The 18,683-nt window shown below is 46.1% G+C and overlaps 3 protein-coding genes and 6 non-coding genes across 9 annotated transcripts; 5 read left to right on the forward strand and 4 right to left on the reverse strand.

The window, feature by feature from the left end:
* Positions 1-1,590: 1,590 nt before the first annotated feature.
* Positions 1,591-15,140, reverse strand: LOC130490262 (uncharacterized). The gene is made up of 4 exons (XM_056864088.1): positions 14,736-15,140; positions 7,346-7,540; positions 6,471-6,848; positions 1,591-2,019 (listed from the first exon to the last, which is right to left on the reverse strand). The coding sequence occupies exons 1-4, from the start codon at positions 15,138-15,140 to the stop codon at positions 1,591-1,593; spliced, it is 1,407 nt and encodes a 468-aa protein (XP_056720066.1).
* Positions 6,456-6,845, reverse strand: LOC130489700 (histone H2A type 2-C-like). Its single transcript, XM_056863479.1, has one exon. The coding sequence runs from the start codon at positions 6,843-6,845 to the stop codon at positions 6,456-6,458; it is 390 nt and encodes a 129-aa protein (XP_056719457.1).
* On the forward strand, positions 7,222-7,603 carry LOC130489702 (histone H2B 1/2/3/4/6-like). The gene has a single exon (XM_056863481.1). It carries the CDS (start codon positions 7,223-7,225, stop codon positions 7,601-7,603), a length of 381 nt encoding a protein of 126 aa, XP_056719459.1. The 5' UTR covers position 7,222.
* Positions 8,527-8,600, forward strand: TRNAI-AAU (transfer RNA isoleucine (anticodon AAU)). Its single transcript has one exon. It is a non-coding gene; the product is annotated as a tRNA-Ile (tRNA).
* On the reverse strand, positions 8,978-9,049 carry TRNAP-UGG (transfer RNA proline (anticodon UGG)). Its single transcript has one exon. It is a non-coding gene; the product is annotated as a tRNA-Pro (tRNA).
* Positions 9,954-10,035, forward strand: TRNAS-AGA (transfer RNA serine (anticodon AGA)). Its single transcript has one exon. It is a non-coding gene; the product is annotated as a tRNA-Ser (tRNA).
* On the forward strand, positions 10,569-10,640 carry TRNAG-UCC (transfer RNA glycine (anticodon UCC)). The gene has a single exon. It is a non-coding gene; the product is annotated as a tRNA-Gly (tRNA).
* A 1,181-nt stretch (positions 15,141-16,321) lies between the features above and the next one.
* TRNAL-AAG (transfer RNA leucine (anticodon AAG)) lies at positions 16,322-16,403 on the forward strand. The gene has a single exon. It is a non-coding gene; the product is annotated as a tRNA-Leu (tRNA).
* A 1,440-nt stretch (positions 16,404-17,843) lies between these two features.
* Positions 17,844-17,925, reverse strand: TRNAL-UAG (transfer RNA leucine (anticodon UAG)). The gene has a single exon. It is a non-coding gene; the product is annotated as a tRNA-Leu (tRNA).
* Positions 17,926-18,683: the final 758 nt, after the last annotated feature.

Raw genomic sequence — 18,683 nt, forward strand, 5'->3', positions numbered from 1 at the left:
TAATCTAATTTCCCAGTAATCTGATAAATGGAGTTTTGAGTTTCTAAAGTGCATACCCTGGAAATCTTGTTGGTCTTTGAAATGCAACTGGAATCGAATCTTGCTTGCTCACCCTGGCAATGTTTACTGACTAAAAAACGCTCCATTAAAAACAGGTTCCAGTAATTTTGACTTAAGTATCCCTGCATCTCTTGTAAAAGTATAATTGCATCCTTCCACAAATGTAATCATTTCTTCTTTAATTTGCTTACCTTGGAGACACCCACTTGGCAACAGACACTATTTTGAGTTCTGTTTTACTGCAAGGGAGCATGCATTTTCAAAGCGTGTAATAGGAATAGGAGACCCAAGCTTGGGTTTTTACTCTCCTACTGAACATTAAATAGATGAGTTCCAGAACTGCCTTATTGGTCTTCCAGGAGAAAAGCCACTTTCAGGTCCAGTAGTACCCAAACAAGAAAGTTTTGACTCTAGAGCTCCTGCCACCAAAATAATCTTGTTTAAGGTGCTACTGGACTTTACTTTAAAAGATATGACAAGCAAAAAGATATACGTTCATGGAGGAGAGCTACTAGCAAAAATGGATACTAGTCATGATGCATACGTATTCTCTCTAGTATCACAGGAGCATGCTGATTATAATAGGTGCTGTGGAACACAGACAAGAGAATGCTGCTGCAGTTGTCATGTTTGTGGGCTTCTTAGAGGCCCGTGGTTGGCCACTGCATGAACAGACTGCTGGACTTGATGGACCTTGGCCTGATCCAGCAGGGCCTTTATGTTAAGGCTTCAAGAGGGGAGTTGACATGTTCATGGAGAAGGCGGCTATTTGGGGCTACTAGTAAAAATGGATACTAGTTATGATGCATACCTATTCTAAAGTGCTGTGGAGCTTAGGCAGGACAATGCTGCTGCAATCGTCTTGCTTGTGGGCTTCCTAGAGGCCCCTGGTTGGCCACTGTGTGAACAGACTGCTGGACCTGATGGGCCTCGGCCTGATCCAGCAGGGCCTTTCTGATGTTATGGCTTTTCGCTATGGTTAAGACTTGCCTCTAACTTGCCCATTTAGTATAACACCGACTACAGATTCAGACTCTCTCCTGTGACCAGGTGGGTGGCTCTGAAAAGAGCCTTTTGGTGCTGGCTGGCAATCTCTCTCTCTCCCCCCCACCCCCAGGCCATAGCTTGAGGATAAGAAGGCTGCCATATCCCATAAAAGAAACTGATTTACAAAATGGATTAGTGGTTTTATACACACAGCACTAACATATTGTAGTGGTGGTGCACATAATTTACTTATGATAGCTATATCATTAGCTAACACATTCAGTCAGGGTTCTTAGTTTCTGACTGTTTCCTTTTTGGTTGCTTTTTATAAGAACTTAAGAAGAGCCCTGCTGGTTCAGGCACAGGCCCACCAGTCCAGCAGTCTGTTCACACAGTAGCCAAAATTACTGATTGAACTTGCACGTATGGTGTTCTTTGACTAACAATAAAGGTTGATTAAATCGCAGCTCTTTCCTGTGAGCGGGTGGGTGGCTCTGAAAAGAGCCGTTTTGGTGCTGGCTGGCTGGCCGGCGGTCTCCCCCGCTAGGCCCTCTCCCCGCGGATGCGTCGGGCCAGCTGGATGTCCTTGGGCATGATGGTGACGCGCTTGGCGTGGATGGCGCACAGGTTGGTGTCCTCGAAGAGCCCCACCAGGTAGGCCTCGCTGGCCTCCTGCAGCGCCATGACGGCCGAGCTCTGGAAGCGCAGGTCGGTCTTGAAGTCCTGCGCGATCTCGCGCACCAGGCGCTGGAAGGGCAGCTTGCGGATCAGCAGCTCCGTCGACTTCTGGTAGCGCCGGATCTCGCGCAGCGCCACCGTGCCCGGCCGGTAGCGGTGCGGCTTCTTCACGCCCCCCGTGGCCGGCGCGCTCTTCCGGGCAGCCTTGGTGGCCAGCTGCTTGCGCGGCGCCTTGCCGCCCGTCGACTTGCGCGCCGTCTGCTTGGTGCGCGCCATGACGCAATAACCTCCACTCTTGGTTTGGCAAAGAAAGACTAATCAAGGGGTGAGGCGCGGCGGGGTTTTTATAGGCAACTTGCTCTCCGCCGATTGGCCGAAAGGGCAGGCCAATCAGCGTTGCCGGATTCGAAATTCCCGCATGGGATTGGACAGATTTGCAAAGCCACCTTCCTCGGCCTTTCACATGGCTGCGAGTTCGGTTTTTGCTCTTTCCTGGCAGTTCCCTTGGGAAATGGTATCCTGTTTTCCCTTTTGGCCGTTTATGCCTGGGAGGTTTTGCCTTTGATTTGCTGCTCTCTAGATGCTACCCAGCTTTCTGGGGGTAAAGGGAAGATGACTGGGGAAGGCACTGGCAAACCACCCCGTAAAGAAAGCCTGCCTAGTAAACGTCGGGATGTGATGTCACCCCATGGGTCAGGAAGGACCCGGTGCTTGCACAGGGAATCTTTACATTTAGAAAGCTAGCCTGATCTCGTCAGATCTCAGAAGCTAAGTAGGGTCAGCCCTGGTTAGTATTTGGATGGGAGACCACCAAGGAAGACCAGGGTTGCTGTGCAGAGGAAGGCACTGGCAAACTTGACGGCGCTTTACACACACAGAGAGAGATGCATCTTTTCCCCATCCAGATTCTCAAAACTCTGCATGGGTGTTTTTTTTTTTTTTTTTAAATTTTGAGAATTCAGATGGGGAAAATGTGCAGCTAGGGAGCGGCAAACCCAAGGCAAAACCTCCCAGGCATAAATGGCCTTTGTATGGTTTGATTTAGGGCTGGTCTCTATAGGCTGAAGTGGCAGTGAGTTGGTTTAATGGACTTCACACGTCAGGAAGGTTTACAGCTCCTGTGTAAAATTGGGGGGGGGGACGAGACACACACACACACACACACTCAAAACACCTTGCTTAAAATAAAAAGTAGCAACTGGAATAGTCCAGACTAGCTCAAAACTCCTCAGAGCTGGGATGCTAAGCAGGGCGAGTCATGGCCATTTTTAAACCCCTTCAAAATAGACAAGAAGTACAACCAAGAAGTGGGGTTGGGTACTTAGCAATGTATTTTAAAACGCCCACAGTGCATTTTTCTCCCGGAAGGGACTGATGACGGCTGACAGCAAAAGTAAAAAAAAAAAAAATCTAGCAATTATATGTCCAAATGATGATGCTCCCCCCCCACCCAATGCAAAAGGCCAAACCAAGAAAAGGGACTGTTGTCACAGCTTTTAATCACCCCACACACACAAACAGCTGTCTGAAGAGAGTGGGTGTCCCCCTCACAATCTAAGTGAAAGGGTCCCACAATATAAGGGTAGCCATGGGTATTCTCACATGTGTGCTAGAAGTGACAGAGAGCAGAAAATGGTAGTGGGGTAAATGGCGCTTTCAAATGGGGTCAAACAGGGAGGGCCTGGCTGTAATCTTTCCCCCTGATATCCTAGTTTTCAACTTGCAGGGAGATTTTCATGTATGGGAGATTAAAGGGGAAATGCCGTCTCTGCTTGCAGTGTGATTCTTTCAGTTCTTGCGCCTCATCCTGCAGCACACATGCTAGTTAAATGCCTTTGGATAAACTTGCAGCATTTAATTACTTTAGATGGTAGCTGTGTTTGGTATGTGGTAGAAACCGTTAGCACCTCAGAGACTAACAAGATTTTCAGGGTATACACTTTTGAGAGTCAAAGCGCCCTTTGATTGTGTTCACATATCACCCTTGGTGTACATGTTGTTACACAGCCTGCCTAGGATTCTGCCTCCATCAGTTTACAGTCTAGAAGTGGCTTGTGCAGCGAAACCAAGGCAATCATTGTGTGACTTTGTCTTATACTTTAAAAAACCAGACACCAAGCATTGCTAGCTGAAGGGCTGGTTCTGGAAGAACATTTGCCTCCTTCACCAGTTCATCTATGTGGGAAGATATGAAAAATCCCACAATTTGTAAAGATCTCCCAGTTCCCAAGCAACTGCTGTTAGAGCCTAACCTGAGCAGGAACCTTTAAGAGTACCCTATTCCTGATTTGGAAGTAAAAGGGAACATCACACCCCCTCCTCTCTGGTGCCAAATTCCCCATGGGGCTGTGTATTTTATGTAAAAGTGTACTGGTGCCAAATCAGCTTCATAAGGCATACTTGATTTGCTTATTGGGGGGGGGGGATAAGGTTTTTAAAGTTTTTTAAAAAACTGTTCCCAAAGTTATATAATAATAATTCTGCTGACAGAATTCAAGGCAGGAATAAATGGGTTGAAATGGGAGTGAGACCAGCTAGTGAAACGAAAACTTTTTTTTTTTTGCCTGATCCACACATACATCAAAATGAGGTATACTCAACATATTAAAAAAATGTGTTTTATATATGTGTGTATCCCAAAACATAGGAGGATAGCTTTCATTCTGGCCCTTTTTAATGTTCTTCCATTTGCCTCATTAGAAGGGAGCTACTGTGATGTTCCACTTATGCCCTTGTGCTACTGGGGGAATTGAAATGGTTGGGCATGTGCATGCTACTGCTGCTGCAGTGCCTCTTCTATAGTCATCTTAGATTTATGTTTATTACACCCATCTTCCAAATAAATCCCAGGAAGATCAGAGGAATGGAGTATCTGCTTTCTTCTTGCAGACCTTGAATCTGAAACGATGGATAGAATTGCCAGATTTGGTGCAGCTGCCAGAGTCTACTGACATACAGTGTTGATTTAGCTAGCTTCAAGTCCCATAGCACCTTAGAAACCTGCAAGATTTTGGGGGTAGGAGCTTTCAAGAGTCCCTGAGAAAGTAACTTTGACTCTCAAAGGGTCTCTAAGGTGCTGCTGGACTCAAATCTAGGTGTCCTACTGACGATCAACATGGATACTCTCTGAAATTATCTTAATGGAAGTGCAGATTTAGTGACATATATTTGCATTTTTATATAACTTACAGTGCATTCCTAAGGAGAGTTATTCCAGTCTAAGCCCATTAATTTCAATGGACTTTAACCTGGAGTAACTCTCCTTAGGAATGCACTGTTAATGGAAGATTGTATATGTATCTTTATAACCACTTTGCTAATGCATATTATATTCCACTGGTTTATATAAATTATTGATGGATATTCGAGTGTTTGTCTACACACACACTAGCACATGAAAGAGCTTGCTTTCTCCTATACAGTTTTCCTACTTGCACAGTCTTGTCTATGTAGGGAACATTCATTAATATGAACCCAGACATAACATTGAATAGTACAATCTTCTCCACCACTTTAGGATCCTGTCAATCCGTTTTCTTGCATGACATGGGTAGGTTAAGGCCTTAGATTTCCCAGCACTGTAGAAGACTTGGGCAAAATGTCAAAACCCACTGCGAGATCAAAAGCAGAATATAGGTCTTTGATGGAGTAATGAGAAACATTGCTAGCATTTTTGTTTGGTTAGAACTGCTTTTGCAGTGCAGAAATAACAGATTGAAACAGCTCTACTGTAGGTGAGACAAACTTGAAAACATTGAACATAATACATTTCAGAAGCAACCAAAGAAATCATATTATTAGGAGGAATTAATAAGCAGGCTTGGACATGAGAAGGAATCTATAGTAGAAAATGTATCATGGACAGATGCAAATTTTTTTGAAGGGAATGGGAGAGGGAAAAGCATGAGACAGCAGATACTGTGTGAAGAATGCAATATGCAACATCTCACAAGATTTGCTCCCGCTTGAGAGTAAATGACTAAAAAGTGATTAGATTGGGAGTCTTATATTTAACAGAATTATCACTGGCAGACACAATTTACTTCTAAGTGCCATTGGGGGTGAATACATTCACATACTGCCAGTGGATTCCCTGAAAAGTATTTAAGAAGTTGCTTAGGGAAAGAAAATTGCTCTTGATTTTTTTGCTTAACTCCACCGGATGTATAAATTTAAAAGGATGCTGTCGAAGGCTTTCACGGTCAGAGGTCATTGGCTCTTGTAGGTTATCCGGGCTGTGTAACCGTGGTCTTGGTATTTTCTTTCCTGACGTTTCGCCAGCAGCTGTGGCCGGCATCTTCAGAGGAGTAACGCTGAGAGACACTGTCCTTCAGTGTTACTCCTCTGAAGATGCCTGCCACAGCTGCTGGCGAAACGTCAGGAAAGAAAATACCAAGACCACGGTTACACAGCCTGGATAACCTACAAAAACCAATTGAAAGGATGCCTTTGAAATGCAATTTATAAAACAGAAGACTTGTTTGAATTTAACATGCATGATTTAAGTGGACAGCAGTACCTGTTGTGCTCAATACATTTAAAATCAACTTGTTCTCAGCACTTCAAGCAGCACGTAAAAAAAAAAAAAAAAACCCTTCAATTGTCCTCCCAGACCCTATGCATTCTGTAATGTACTCCTGTGCAATAAGCAGCTCTTTCACAGACGTTGTGGGTGGCTCTTAAAAGAGCCTTTGGGTTGGTGCGAGCGGTCCGAAGGCGCCGGACGTCTTTTATTTCCCTTTGGCCTTGTGGCTCTCGGTCTTCTTGGGCAGCAGGACGGCCTGGATGTTGGGCAGGACGCCGCCCTGGGCGATGGTGACTTTCCCCAGCAGCTTGTTGAGCTCCTCGTCGTTGCGGATGGCCAGCTGCAGGTGGCGGGGGATGATGCGCGTCTTCTTGTTGTCGCGCGCCGCGTTGCCCGCCAGCTCCAGGATCTCGGCCGTCAGGTACTCCAGCACGGCCGCCAGGTAGACCGGCGCGCCGGCCCCCACCCGCTCGGCGTAGTTGCCCTTGCGCAGCAGCCGGTGCACGCGGCCCACCGGGAACTGCAGCCCGGCCCGCGACGAGCGCGTCTTCGCCTTGGCCCGCGCCTTGCCGCCCTGCTTGCCGCGTCCCGACATCCTCTAAACCAGCTAATGTCAACCCTTGCCGAAGAAAGCGAGACTAACCCTCCAAGAGGCGCAGCGGCTATTTTTATTTGTGCCGCCGCCTTGCAACCGCCGATGCTCATTGGCTGCGCCGTTCCAGCGCGTGAGTCACCTGTCCAATGGGGAAAGGGATGTCCTGCAGCTCCCCTTGTGGTTGGACGGCTCCTGTCGCCGTCCAATGGGAGAGGAGGAGAAACGGCGGCTTGCAATTTTGTATGGGCCTCTAGGCAATGAGACAATGGGCAGGCTCTTTGGGGCATGAGCCGAAGGGTGTATAAATGGGCAGGAGACTGGGAAAGCAATATATGTATTTTAGCTGTGCGGTTGTTTAGTGGTGGGTCGCTGCAGAGATGCCTGAGCCAGCCAAGTCCGCGCCTGCGGCCAAGAAGGGCTCCAAGAAAGCCGTGACCAAGACGCAGAAGAAGGGGGACAAGAAGCGCAAGAAGAGCCGCAAGGAGAGCTACTCCATCTACGTGTACAAGGTGCTGAAGCAGGTGCACCCGGACACCGGCATCTCCTCCAAGGCCATGAGCATCATGAACTCCTTCGTCAACGACATCTTCGAGCGCATCGCCGGCGAGGCCTCCCGCCTGGCCCACTACAACAAGCGCTCCACCATCACCTCCCGCGAGATCCAGACCGCCGTGCGCCTCCTGCTGCCGGGCGAGCTGGCCAAGCACGCCGTCTCCGAGGGCACCAAGGCCGTCACCAAGTACACCAGCTCCAAATAAAACTCTTCTTTAGGCAGGTTCGCAAAACAAAGGCTCTTTTCAGAGCCACCCACTTTTCTCAGCAAAAGAGCTGCAATTGCAAAGCCTTAAAATGAACCTAATGTGTTTGGGGATTTAAAAAATGTACTGGTTTGAATGATATGCGGGACTCGTCTCAAAATGCCTATGGCTGATGAGGCGCTTGGGAGATATTTTCTTTATAAAAGGGAAAAAATCCTAATCTCTGTCTAATAAAATGCCACACTCCCAAGTGATCCCCTTTCCCTGAAGGTCGAAAGCGCCAGACCTCAAACCCAAAAGCTCCTTTAAGAGCCATCCACTTTCTCAGCAAAAGAGCCGTGGCTACTGTGCGCAATTTAATACACCCCCTTCCACCAGCAATAAAACTACCTACCGGCCAGGTACTGGGTGCATTGAGAAATCAGATTAGGTTTTGTACATTTGCAAAAACTCACAATTTTTAGTTAGGTAAACTTTCCCAATAAAATTCCCATTCTTCTGATAGTGAGTTCTGAAAGTTTTTGGGATTAGTGAATTCAGAGAGTGTTTTAGGTGTTTATAATACTAGCTGTAAATTGGGGAACAGTACAGGACTCCGCATTAGGAGTGTGGAGGGAATTACGGGTATTCATTCTAAGATTTCACTGTCACAGAGCAACGTTGTATTTACACGTATTGATTCTCCCACATAGATACTTCGGTTTTGCTTCTGAATTGCCCTTGTTTGGACGGAATTCGTCCTTTTAGATAAATTCAGTGACTAAACTAAGGAGATTCCACGATCCTGCAGACACTCTTTTGTGCTGAAGGGAAGGCGTGCATTTCTCTTGTGGCTCTAGCATGATCTTTATTGTAATTATCAGTATTGTGACAGGACTGTCAGTTTTTCTCTTCCATCAAACTAACTTCCCCCACTCCTAAGTGGCCGGTTAGCTCAGTTGGTTAGAGCGTGGTGCTAATAACGCCAAGGTCGCGGGTTCGATCCCCGTACGGGCCATTCAACTTTTATTGCGAAAATGCGGGTATTTCAAGTAGCTTTCAAATATTATGGTAAATATAGTGGAGACATAATGCTTCTAAGGAAATCTTCTGTGCTGAGTTTACAATGTTTCGTTTGAACAGAAACATGTATAATTTCGATACGGTGATACATATTTCATTCTGTGTTAAAAGTTTGATTAACCAACTCCAGGTCACAGCACTTAAAAAATAATAACAACAACTTTATGCTGGGACAGCAGAAATTTGATGTCACTTAAAGCTCGCTCAGTGAGGCCTAAATTATCCCAGCACAATATTAGGTACATGAATATGTGACAAATGCAAGATACCTTCCAAGCAAGCTATGGTTTTCAGAACCGGGGGGAAAAAACTGGGCTCGTCCGGGATTTGAACCCGGGACCTCTCGCACCCAAAGCGAGAATCATACCCCTAGACCAACGAGCCACGATTAAAAGCGTCCTTCGTTAAAAGGCTATTGTATTAAATACTGTTGCACCGTGCTCAAAGGAATGTTGAGAAAAGTTGTATGTGAGCAACATCATCGGCTCTTCCAAATGGATCTCAAAAGGGTCTTTATATTTTTCATATGTTTGTTTCTGTGTTTGTTTTTCTGTGGGTTGTTTTTTAAGTGGAGAGCTTTGAGTGCTCTGGAAGTTTTGTGGCTCAATTCCGCCCCCTTTCCACTGAGAGAAGTACTGATGAGTCTCCAGCAGCACTGAAAGTTTGTAGAAAAGAGCAAGAGTCCAGCAGCACCTAAAAGGCTAACAAAATTTCTGGCAGGGTATGAGTTTGTAGTCAGCCATGTTGCTCCCACAGAAAGATGCCCAACCCCAAAGTCGTGCAATCCCTGCATTGTGCAGGAGGTTGGACTAGATGACCCTGGTGGACCCTTCCAACTCTATGATTCCAACAACACCGTACCAACTTCCTAATTCACCAGAACTACTTGTCAGATAAGATGTTAACATAAGAACATAAGAAGAGCCCTGCTGGATCAGACCCAGGCCCATCAAGTCCAGCAGTCTGTTCCCACAGTGGCCAACCAGGGGCCTCCAGGAAGCCCACAAACAAGACGACGGCAGCAGCACCGTCCTGCCTGTGTTCCAAAGCACCTGATACAATAGGCAAGTTCTTCTGATCCTGGTAAGAATAGGAGATGCCTGGAAGCATAAAACAAGCCCACCAGAAAAGTTCTCTGGAACTAAAGGAATGTTTTGGTGGATTATAATAAAAAGGGGTTGTACCGTTTTAACTTCTGGGGGAGCAATAGGGAGAGAGAAAGAGAGACAGAGCATGAACTGAATGTTTGTTTGGAATGTATATATTTTTAAAAAACTACTTTGCGGAAGTAGTCGTGGCCGAGTGGTTAAGGCGATGGACTAGAAATCCATTGGGGTCTCCCCGCGCAGGTTCGAATCCTGCCGACTACGGTACTCACTGCCAAACGTGACTTTTGTCCATTTTATGCTGTGTGACCTTTGGTCGCTTTCCGCCAAATCTACTACATCACGGGGTTCTTTTTGTTGAGATAAAATGGGGGCTGGGAGAAAGGTGTTGTCAACCAGAGGGTGTCTTGACTGGGGAGGTAAATATTCCCTCATTTCGTAAACTGACATTTTGAAACGTAGACGATTCTTCATACTGATTCTCACATGAATGACAGCTATTGCATGAGAATCCAGCTCTTGCTAGCCCTGGACCCATTACAGGGCATGGGTTACACGTTCTTTTTTAAAAATTAGAGACCTCTATGAGAAGTATTGACTATAAGCACAGGGACCTATATTAACTCGGGCAGCTGAACTCTCCTGTAAATATTTCTTAGGACTCTTTAACACAGAGGGAATAGCTCCACCGTGTGCATCAGGAGCTTCACAGCAAGTTTACACCGTTCTTTAAAATGAGCCAAGCTCTTGCTGCAATACCACATAAAGATGTTCTGCAACCATTTTTTTTCCAGCAAGCGTTGGTGGTATAGTGGTGAGCATAGCTGCCTTCCAAGCAGTTGACCCGGGTTCGATTCCCGGCCAACGCAGGTACAATTTTCTTCCCCAAAAACGCTTTTTATTTAAGCATTACTTAAACCGCCCTGGCCCTAACGTGGATGGCCCAGGCTAACCTGATCTGGTCAGATCTCAGAAGCTAAGCAGGGTCAGCCCTGGTTAGTATTTGGATGGGACACCACCAAGGAAGGCTAGGGTTGCTGTGCAGAGGAAGACACTGGCAAACCACCTCTCTTAGATTCTTGCCATGGAAACCCCCAAAAAGGGTACGCCATAAGTCGCCTGCGACTTGATGGCACTTCACACACACACACAACTGCCCTGAGAGGGTCTCTTTTCATTTACCAATAATGACAGCAGATCTTGTTCCATCTAGCTCCAGGTTCTCCTTACAGTCAGGGATCTCAGTCACCAATATTTAAAATGGGGAAGGATGCATTAAATCACAGGTTTAACCAGCCCACCCTGGTGCAAGCATAAGCAATGCAGGTGAAGTATTAGCATTATCATTTGATTGCTAAAGAAATGGGGGGGGGGGAGGGAAACTACTAAATTCTAATTCCAGGAAGCATTTAGCAACCCTGCTGGATTCAGATAAGATGTGGATGCATACTTATAATACTTGGTTTTAAAAGAGAAGCGCTCTCCAAGTTTTTGTTGCCTGTTTCTCTCTGCAAACTGCTGTTAAGAAACAGAAAAGAGCAAGAGTCCAGAAGCACCTTAAAGACTAACAAAATTTCTGGCAGGGTAGGAGCTTTCGTGAGCCACAGCTCACTTCTTTCAGATACAGCTAGAATGTGATTCCATCTATCCTTGAGTGAATCAGACACACAATGGCAATGTAAATGTAAAAAGCAAGTAAATGACATTAGCAGGCGTGATTGGATTAGGTGTGATATGCAGAGGGATAGTAGGCGTGGAGACATCAGCATTGCTAATGAGACAGGAATCTCAGATCCCTCCTAAATCCTGGAGAATGCATAGTTTCAACTTCATTATCAATTGTAATTCAGCAGTTTATAATCTCCCTTTGAAATCCCTTTGTAAGAGAACTGCTACTCTTAAATCAACAACTGAATGTCCTGGAAAGTTAAAATGTTCCCATACTGATTTCTGAATGTTGTGGTTTCTGAAGATTTTTAGGGTATGAGCTTTTGAGAGGCAATTTTACCCTCCTTCAGATATCTTGGAAAGGGAGCTTTGACTCTAAGAAGCTCATACTCTGAAAATCTTCTTTGTCTTTAAGATGCTACTGGACTTGAACCCAGAACTTAGAAAGGTGTAACTCTCTTTAGGATGTATGCCATGTGTGTGTTAAGTGCCGTCGAGTCACTTCTGACTCATGGCGACCCTATGAATCAAAGTCCTCCAAAATGTCCTATCTTTGACAGCTTTGCTCAAATCTTGCAAATTGAGGGCTGTGGCTTCCTTTATTGAGTCCATCCATCTCTTGTTGAATCTTCCTCTTTTCCTGCTGCCCTCCACTTTTCCTAGCATGACTGTCTTTTTCAGTATCTCTTGTCTTCTCATAATATGACAAAAATATGATAGCCCCAGTTTTGTCATTTTAGCTTCTAGGGTCTGTTCAGGCTTGATTTGATCTATAACTCACTGATTTGTTTTTTTGTCAGTCCACGGCATTCGTAACACTCTCCTCCAACACCATATTTCAAAGAAATCTACTTTCTTCCTATCAGCTTTCACACCCATACATAGTAATAGGGAATACAATGGCATGAATTAACTTAATCTATGTATGCCATAACCCTTTTTATATATGGACATAGTTGCCTTAATTTTATGTATGCATGTATTTTGCTCCCTTCTGGAGGTGAGATTAGGCCCAACATCAAAAGAGCCCTGCTGGATCAGACCAGGGGTCCATCTAGTACAGCATCCTGTCTCACACAGCAGCCTGCCAGTTCCTCTGGAGTGCCAATGACAGGCCACAGAGGGCGAGGCCTTCCCCTGATGTCGCCTCCTGGCACTGGGATTCAGACACTGACTGCCTCTGAACATGGAGGTTCCCTTTAGTCACCATGGCTAGTAGCCACTGATAGTTCTATCCTCCATGAATCTTTCAAATTCTCCCCTTTAAAGATGCCTGTGGTCATCACTACATCCTCTGGCAGTGAATTCCACATTTTTATCACTCAAAGAAGTATTTCCGGGGCCTCCAAAGCCACCAAGAGCCCGGCCGAGAAGGCAGTCTAGGTAAAGGCAGAGGGTGGCAGTGTTCATCTGCAACAGGAGAGCTATCTAAAAGTCCAGAGACCAACAAGTTTCAGGGTTTGGAAAGTCAGGACTGCCTTCCTCAGATACAAGTTGGAACAGAAAATCTGAGTCGTTTTATCCCAGTCATTTGTGTGTGGGTGGGTGGGTGGGTGTTTGCAAGGAAGAAACTCAGGATGCAGAAGTACAGTGCACATTGTAAATCTTGCAGGTCTCTTAAGGTCCTACTGGACTCAAATCTAATTGACCTTTGGAAGAAATCTAACTGTTTTTTGGCTGTCTTTAAGCTTTGTACATACTTGAGAATGGGAGGTTTAAGTATGTGGTTCAGTCTTTAGCTGAAGCTAGAAGAAACAACCAGCACTTCTCTGCAGCTGGGACTTGCCACTAACTTGCCCATTTTGCATAACTCTGACTATGGATTCAGACTCTTTCCTGTGACTGGGTGGGATGGCTCTGAAAAGACCCTTTTGGTGGTAGCTGGCAATCTTTCCCCCTCTTATGGCCATCCTATTGCTTGAGGATAAGGAGTTTGCCATATCCCACCCAATGGCAAAATTCTTCTTTCTAGCTATTAAGAGAAACACACTTACAATTAAGGAGATGGATTAATTAATACACAGTACTAACCTATATTGTAACTGAGGTATACATCATTTACTTATGATAGCTATCTAGCTATCATTAGCTCACACATTCAGTCAGGGTTCTTAGTTTCTAACTATATACAATTTCCTTTTTTTCCCTTGTCTCTCTTTTCATAATAACATAAGAAAAGCCCTGCTGGATCTGACCAAGGCCCATCCAGTCCAGCAGTCTGTTCGCACAATGGCCAACCAGGTGCCTCTAGGAAGCCCACAAACAAGACAACTGCAGCAGCATTATCCTGCTGGTATTCCACAGCACCTCATATAATAGGCCTGCTCCTCTGATCCTGGAGAGAATAGGTCTGCATCATGACTAGCATCCATTTTGACTAGTAGCCATGAACAACCCTATCCTCCATAAGAACATAAGAAAAGCCTTGCTGGATCAGACCAAGGGCCATCAAGTTCAGGGCCATCAGTCTGTTCACACAGTGACCAAATTACTGATCCAGAAGACAAAAGTAATGACTACAGGAGACTTAAACAACTTTAAGGTTGACAATGAGGAAACTGAAATTGTTGAAGACTTTCTATTCCTTGGCTCCATCATCAACCAAAAGGGAGACTGCAGCCAAGAAATAAGGAGATTGAGACTGGGAAGGGCAGCCATGAAGGAGCTAGAAAAGATTCTGAAGTGTAAGGATGGGTCATTGGCCACCAAGATCAAGTTAATTCATGCCATCGTATTCCATATTACTATGGTATGAAAGCTAGACATTAAACAAAACTGACAGGAAGTAGATTCCTTTGAAATGTGGTGTTGGAGGAGAGTGTTACAGATACCGTGGACAGCAAAAAAAAAAAATTAGTGGGTTCTAGATCAAATCAAGCCTGAACTGACCCTAGAAACTAATGACTAAACTGAGGCTGTCTTACTTTGGTCACATAATGGGAAGCCACTAGAAAAGAGTCATGCTAGGAAAAGTGGAGGGCAGCAGGAAAAGAGGAAGACTCAACAAGAGATGGATGGACTCAATAGAGGAAGTCACAACCCTCAATTTGCAAGATTTGAGCAAGGCTGAGAAGGATAGGACATTTGAGGACTTTTGATTCATAGGGTCGCCATGAGTCGGAAGTGACTTGACTGTACTTAACACACACAATTTGTATGTACGCTGGCCTTTGACTGTAACAATAAAGATTGCTTAAAGCGCAGCTCTTTCCTGTGAGCAGGTGGGTGGCTCTGAAAAGAGCCGTTTTGGTGCTGGCCGGCCGGCCGGCGGTCTCCCCCGCCTCTCCCCCCTAGGCCCTCTCCCCGCGGATGCGTCGGGCCAGCTGGATGTCCTTGGGCATGATGGTGACGCGCTTGGCGTGGATGGCGCACAGGTTGGTGTCCTCGAAGAGCCCCACCAGGTAGGCCTCGCTGGCCTCCTGCAGCGCCATGACGGCCGAGCTCTGGAAGCGCAGGTCGGTCTTGAAGTCCTGCGCGATCTCGCGCACCAGGCGCTGGAAGGGCAGCTTGCGGATCAGCAGCTCCGTCGACTTCTGGTAGCGCCGGATCTCGCGCAGCGCCACCGTGCCCGGCCGGTAGCGGTGCGGCTTCTTCACGCCCCCCGTGGCCGGCGCGCTCTTCCGGGCAGCCTTGGTGGCCAGCTGCTTGCGCGGCGCCTTGCCGCCCGTCGACTTGCGCGCCGTCTGCTTGGTGCGCGCCATCGCCGACTCCCCCGGGAGACGCTGCTGCAAGCCGCTCTGCCCAAGGCGACTGGAAGGGGCTGCCTCCGGCGCGCTCTGTATTTATAGGCCACCCGCCCTCTCCTGATTGGCTGAGTCCCGCTCAGGGTCCTTTTTTGCGCATGGGAATTCGAATCTCCCGCCCGAGTGACGTCGCTTCCATCCCCTCCCTTGCTTTTACAGCCAGGCTTTCCCTCTCCTCGCCGCCGCCCTTTCCCAGTTTTTAATCTATGGGAACATCCAGGCTTTTCCAACTGTAGGTGCTTTCTAACCAAGGCTGGATTGGCTTCTTCTCAGTATTCCAGATCCTTTTTTGTTTGTTTGTTTTGTTCAGAAGGTTTATAAACATTTTTTTTGTTAATTTTATATCAATTAGGGTTGCCAACCTCCAGGGAGTAGCTGGAGATCTCCAGCCAATAGAGATCAGTTCACCTGGAGAAAATGGCTGCTTTGGCAACTGGACTCTATGGCACTGAAGTCCCTCTCCTCTCCAAACCCTGCCCTCTTCAGGCTCCACCCCCCAAAATCTCCAGGTATTTCCCAACTCGGAGTTGGCAACCCTAATATCAATGTATCGTTTAATCCTAGCTGCCGTCCTTTTCCTGTTTTAATCTATGGGAACATCCAGGCCTTTCCAACTTTAGGTGCTTTCTAACCAAGGCTGAATTGACTTCTCAGTATCCCAGATCTTTTTGGTATTGTTGTTGGTTCAGAAGGTTTATAAGCATTTCTTTTATTTTATATCAATGTATATTTTCCTGATCTAACGGGATATTTATTTTTGTAAGCCGCTCTGAGCCCGGTTTTGGCCGGGGAGCGAGGAATAATAAGTAGAAATAATAAATAAATTTAGTGGGGGAGTCGGAAGTGCAGTCAAGTCGCAACCGACTGATGGTGACCCTATTGGGTTTTTAAGGCTAGAAACCTTCGAAGGTGGTTTGCCATTGCCTGCCCCTTCATAGCAACCTCGGGGGTCTCCCATCCAAGTACTGCTGAGCTTCTGAAATCTACCTAACCAGATCGGACTAGCCTGGGTCCTATATTTTAGTGTGCGTCCTTAATGGGAACAAGGCATGAAAATTAAATTCTAGTTCTTATTCCATCAATTTCGATAGTATATGTTAGAATCAATTCACAGAAAGAAGAACATCTTTGCAGCATTTGGTAGCGTGGCCGAGCGGTCTAAGGCGCTGGATTAAGGCTCCAGTCTCTTCGGGGGCGTGGGTTCGAATCCCACCGCTGCCAGTATCTTTTTGAAGTCTTTCATTCCACGACAGCACAATAAGGCGCGCTAAGACTAGACATCATAGCGTCTCTTTTGTAATTCTTAGGTAAAGCATCTTGATCAATAATCTGGCCCAAGCCTTGTATAGTGTAAATAATAATGAATGAAAGGAAGATTAATGCTTAAAATGTGCCAATCTGTACATCTACCTTAAAGTAAATGTATCCAACCTCAATATCTTGAATTAAGTATTCTCAGTCTTATTTCTTGGATTCCTTACAGCTGTTTGAAAAGGGAGAGTGCAGTTTTGACGAAAAGGAAGGAAAGACATAGAAAGGGTAGTGGAGGGAAATTATTGTTTTGATTTATTCTTCTTAAAAAATGTCTTGTATGGAGGTCTGTGGCGCAATGGGTCAGCGTGTTCTGCTGTTAACTGAAAGGTTGATGGTGCAAGCCCACCCAGGGAAGGTTTGTTTTCTGCACCAGCTTAATTACATGTATTCTTTTTTTTCCCTTTGGGTATAAGACAGTCAGACAAGCTCCCCCCAAAGGTATTTTCAACTTACCCTATACGATTTGGGAATGTGATCTCATTAGGTACAACTAAAGTGGAAAGGCAACTCCAAGGCTTGGAGGAGATACCAAAACAAGGCCTTCCAAGTGAAATTCAATCTCCCTGTCTCTTCCAAGAAGTCCCTTAAAGGACTCCTTTGATATCTTCTCTCAGAAGTCTGTAAATTGTTTACTTACTTTGATGATACTGCTCATATAGCCAATTCGGTCTTGAACAGTGGAAGTCTGTAAATGAGTTAGTACACTGTCACATTAGGAGACCAGAGTGCATTTTATTATAGCCCAAAGCAAAAGCTCACACCCAACTTGGGGCTTGAGCTAGCCATGCACTACACATACTATCCTTAATTTGTTATAATTTCCAGGACGGTTGCTTTACCCTTCCTATTTTTGGAGATCTGGAGGCAAATCAGACCCAGGAAATTAATTGAATTACCATGAGTTCAACATGCTATTCTCCAGCCAGCCAGAAGCACTGGGACACCTCCCCCCATGGGAACCCCTCCCTTTGCCCCCTTGACTCCACAGGTATTTTGCATGAACGATGACATGGAGCAAGCCCTGCTGCGGCTTTCTCCCCCATAAAAGTAGAAGGGATCCTTAACTCATCCTTTCCCTCTGACCTCTAAAGCAAAAACCGGGCGGGTTCCCTGGCAAAACTTTCTCACGCCCTCCAAAAAGCGAAGGTGAACTTCGATTTATAGATCACAACCCGCGAAACAGTAACTTCGGAGGAGGGGTGGGGCTCCAAGGTTGTAATCCTGTATTCATTTAACCCCCTCCGAAGTCATTGAGAGCAACTTCCGGGTGAACGCGTACACTTGCCAGGGCTGCGAATTTAGGAATTAAGGTCACACCCGAGAATCGTTCTGAAATAAAACAGCACCTGGCAGCGGTGGGATTCGAACCCACGCCTCCGGAGAGACTGGAGCCTAAATCCAGCGCCTTAGACCGCTCGGCCACACTACCCTGCATAAGAACACGCTGTTTCCTATGTCATCTAACATATATGACCCATGGTGTTGAAAACAATTAATTTACAATGGCTAGATGACAGTTCGCTAGCTCTTTAGAGCCAAAAAAAGTTCCAGGATATAAACTTTCGAGAGTCAAAGCTGCCATTCGTTCAGATGCCTGACTTCAGATTCCAGACTCTTCATCCTGGGTACCACATGACCCAGGGGGGTGGCAGTAAATAGACCTGGTGGTGACTGATTTGTACCTGAATCGTAACGTTATACAGATTTACCTAGGGCTGCCAACAACTGCTTGGGAAATTTTTGGATATGGGGAAGGGGTGTTCCCTGGGAAGTGTGTAGGTTCAGGAAGGGAGGGTGCTCAGTGGGGAAGTGATGTCATAGGGTTGCCAACCTCCAGGAACTAGTGGAGATCTGCTATTACAACTGATCTCCAGCCGAAAGAGATCAGTTCACCTGGAGAAAATGGCCGCTTTGGCCATTGGACTCTGTGGCACTGAAGTCCCTCCACCTCCCCGAACCCCGCCCTCCTCAGGCACTGCCCCTAAAACCTCCAGCCAGTGGCGAAGAGGGGCCTGGCAACCCTATAAAGACCACCCTACAAACCTGCCATTTCCTCCTCAGGAACTGATCTCTGTAGTCATTATATCAGTTGAAATCATGGTAGTTCTATGGTGTGAATGTGGTTCCATGGTGTCACAGTTAGCACTCTGGACTCTGAATCCAGCGATCTGAGTTCAAATCTCGGTG

The sequence above is a fragment of the Euleptes europaea genome, chromosome 18 (assembly GCF_029931775.1).
Source record: "Euleptes europaea isolate rEulEur1 chromosome 18, rEulEur1.hap1, whole genome shotgun sequence".
In the NCBI taxonomy this organism is placed as follows: Eukaryota; Metazoa; Chordata; class Lepidosauria; order Squamata; family Sphaerodactylidae; genus Euleptes; species Euleptes europaea.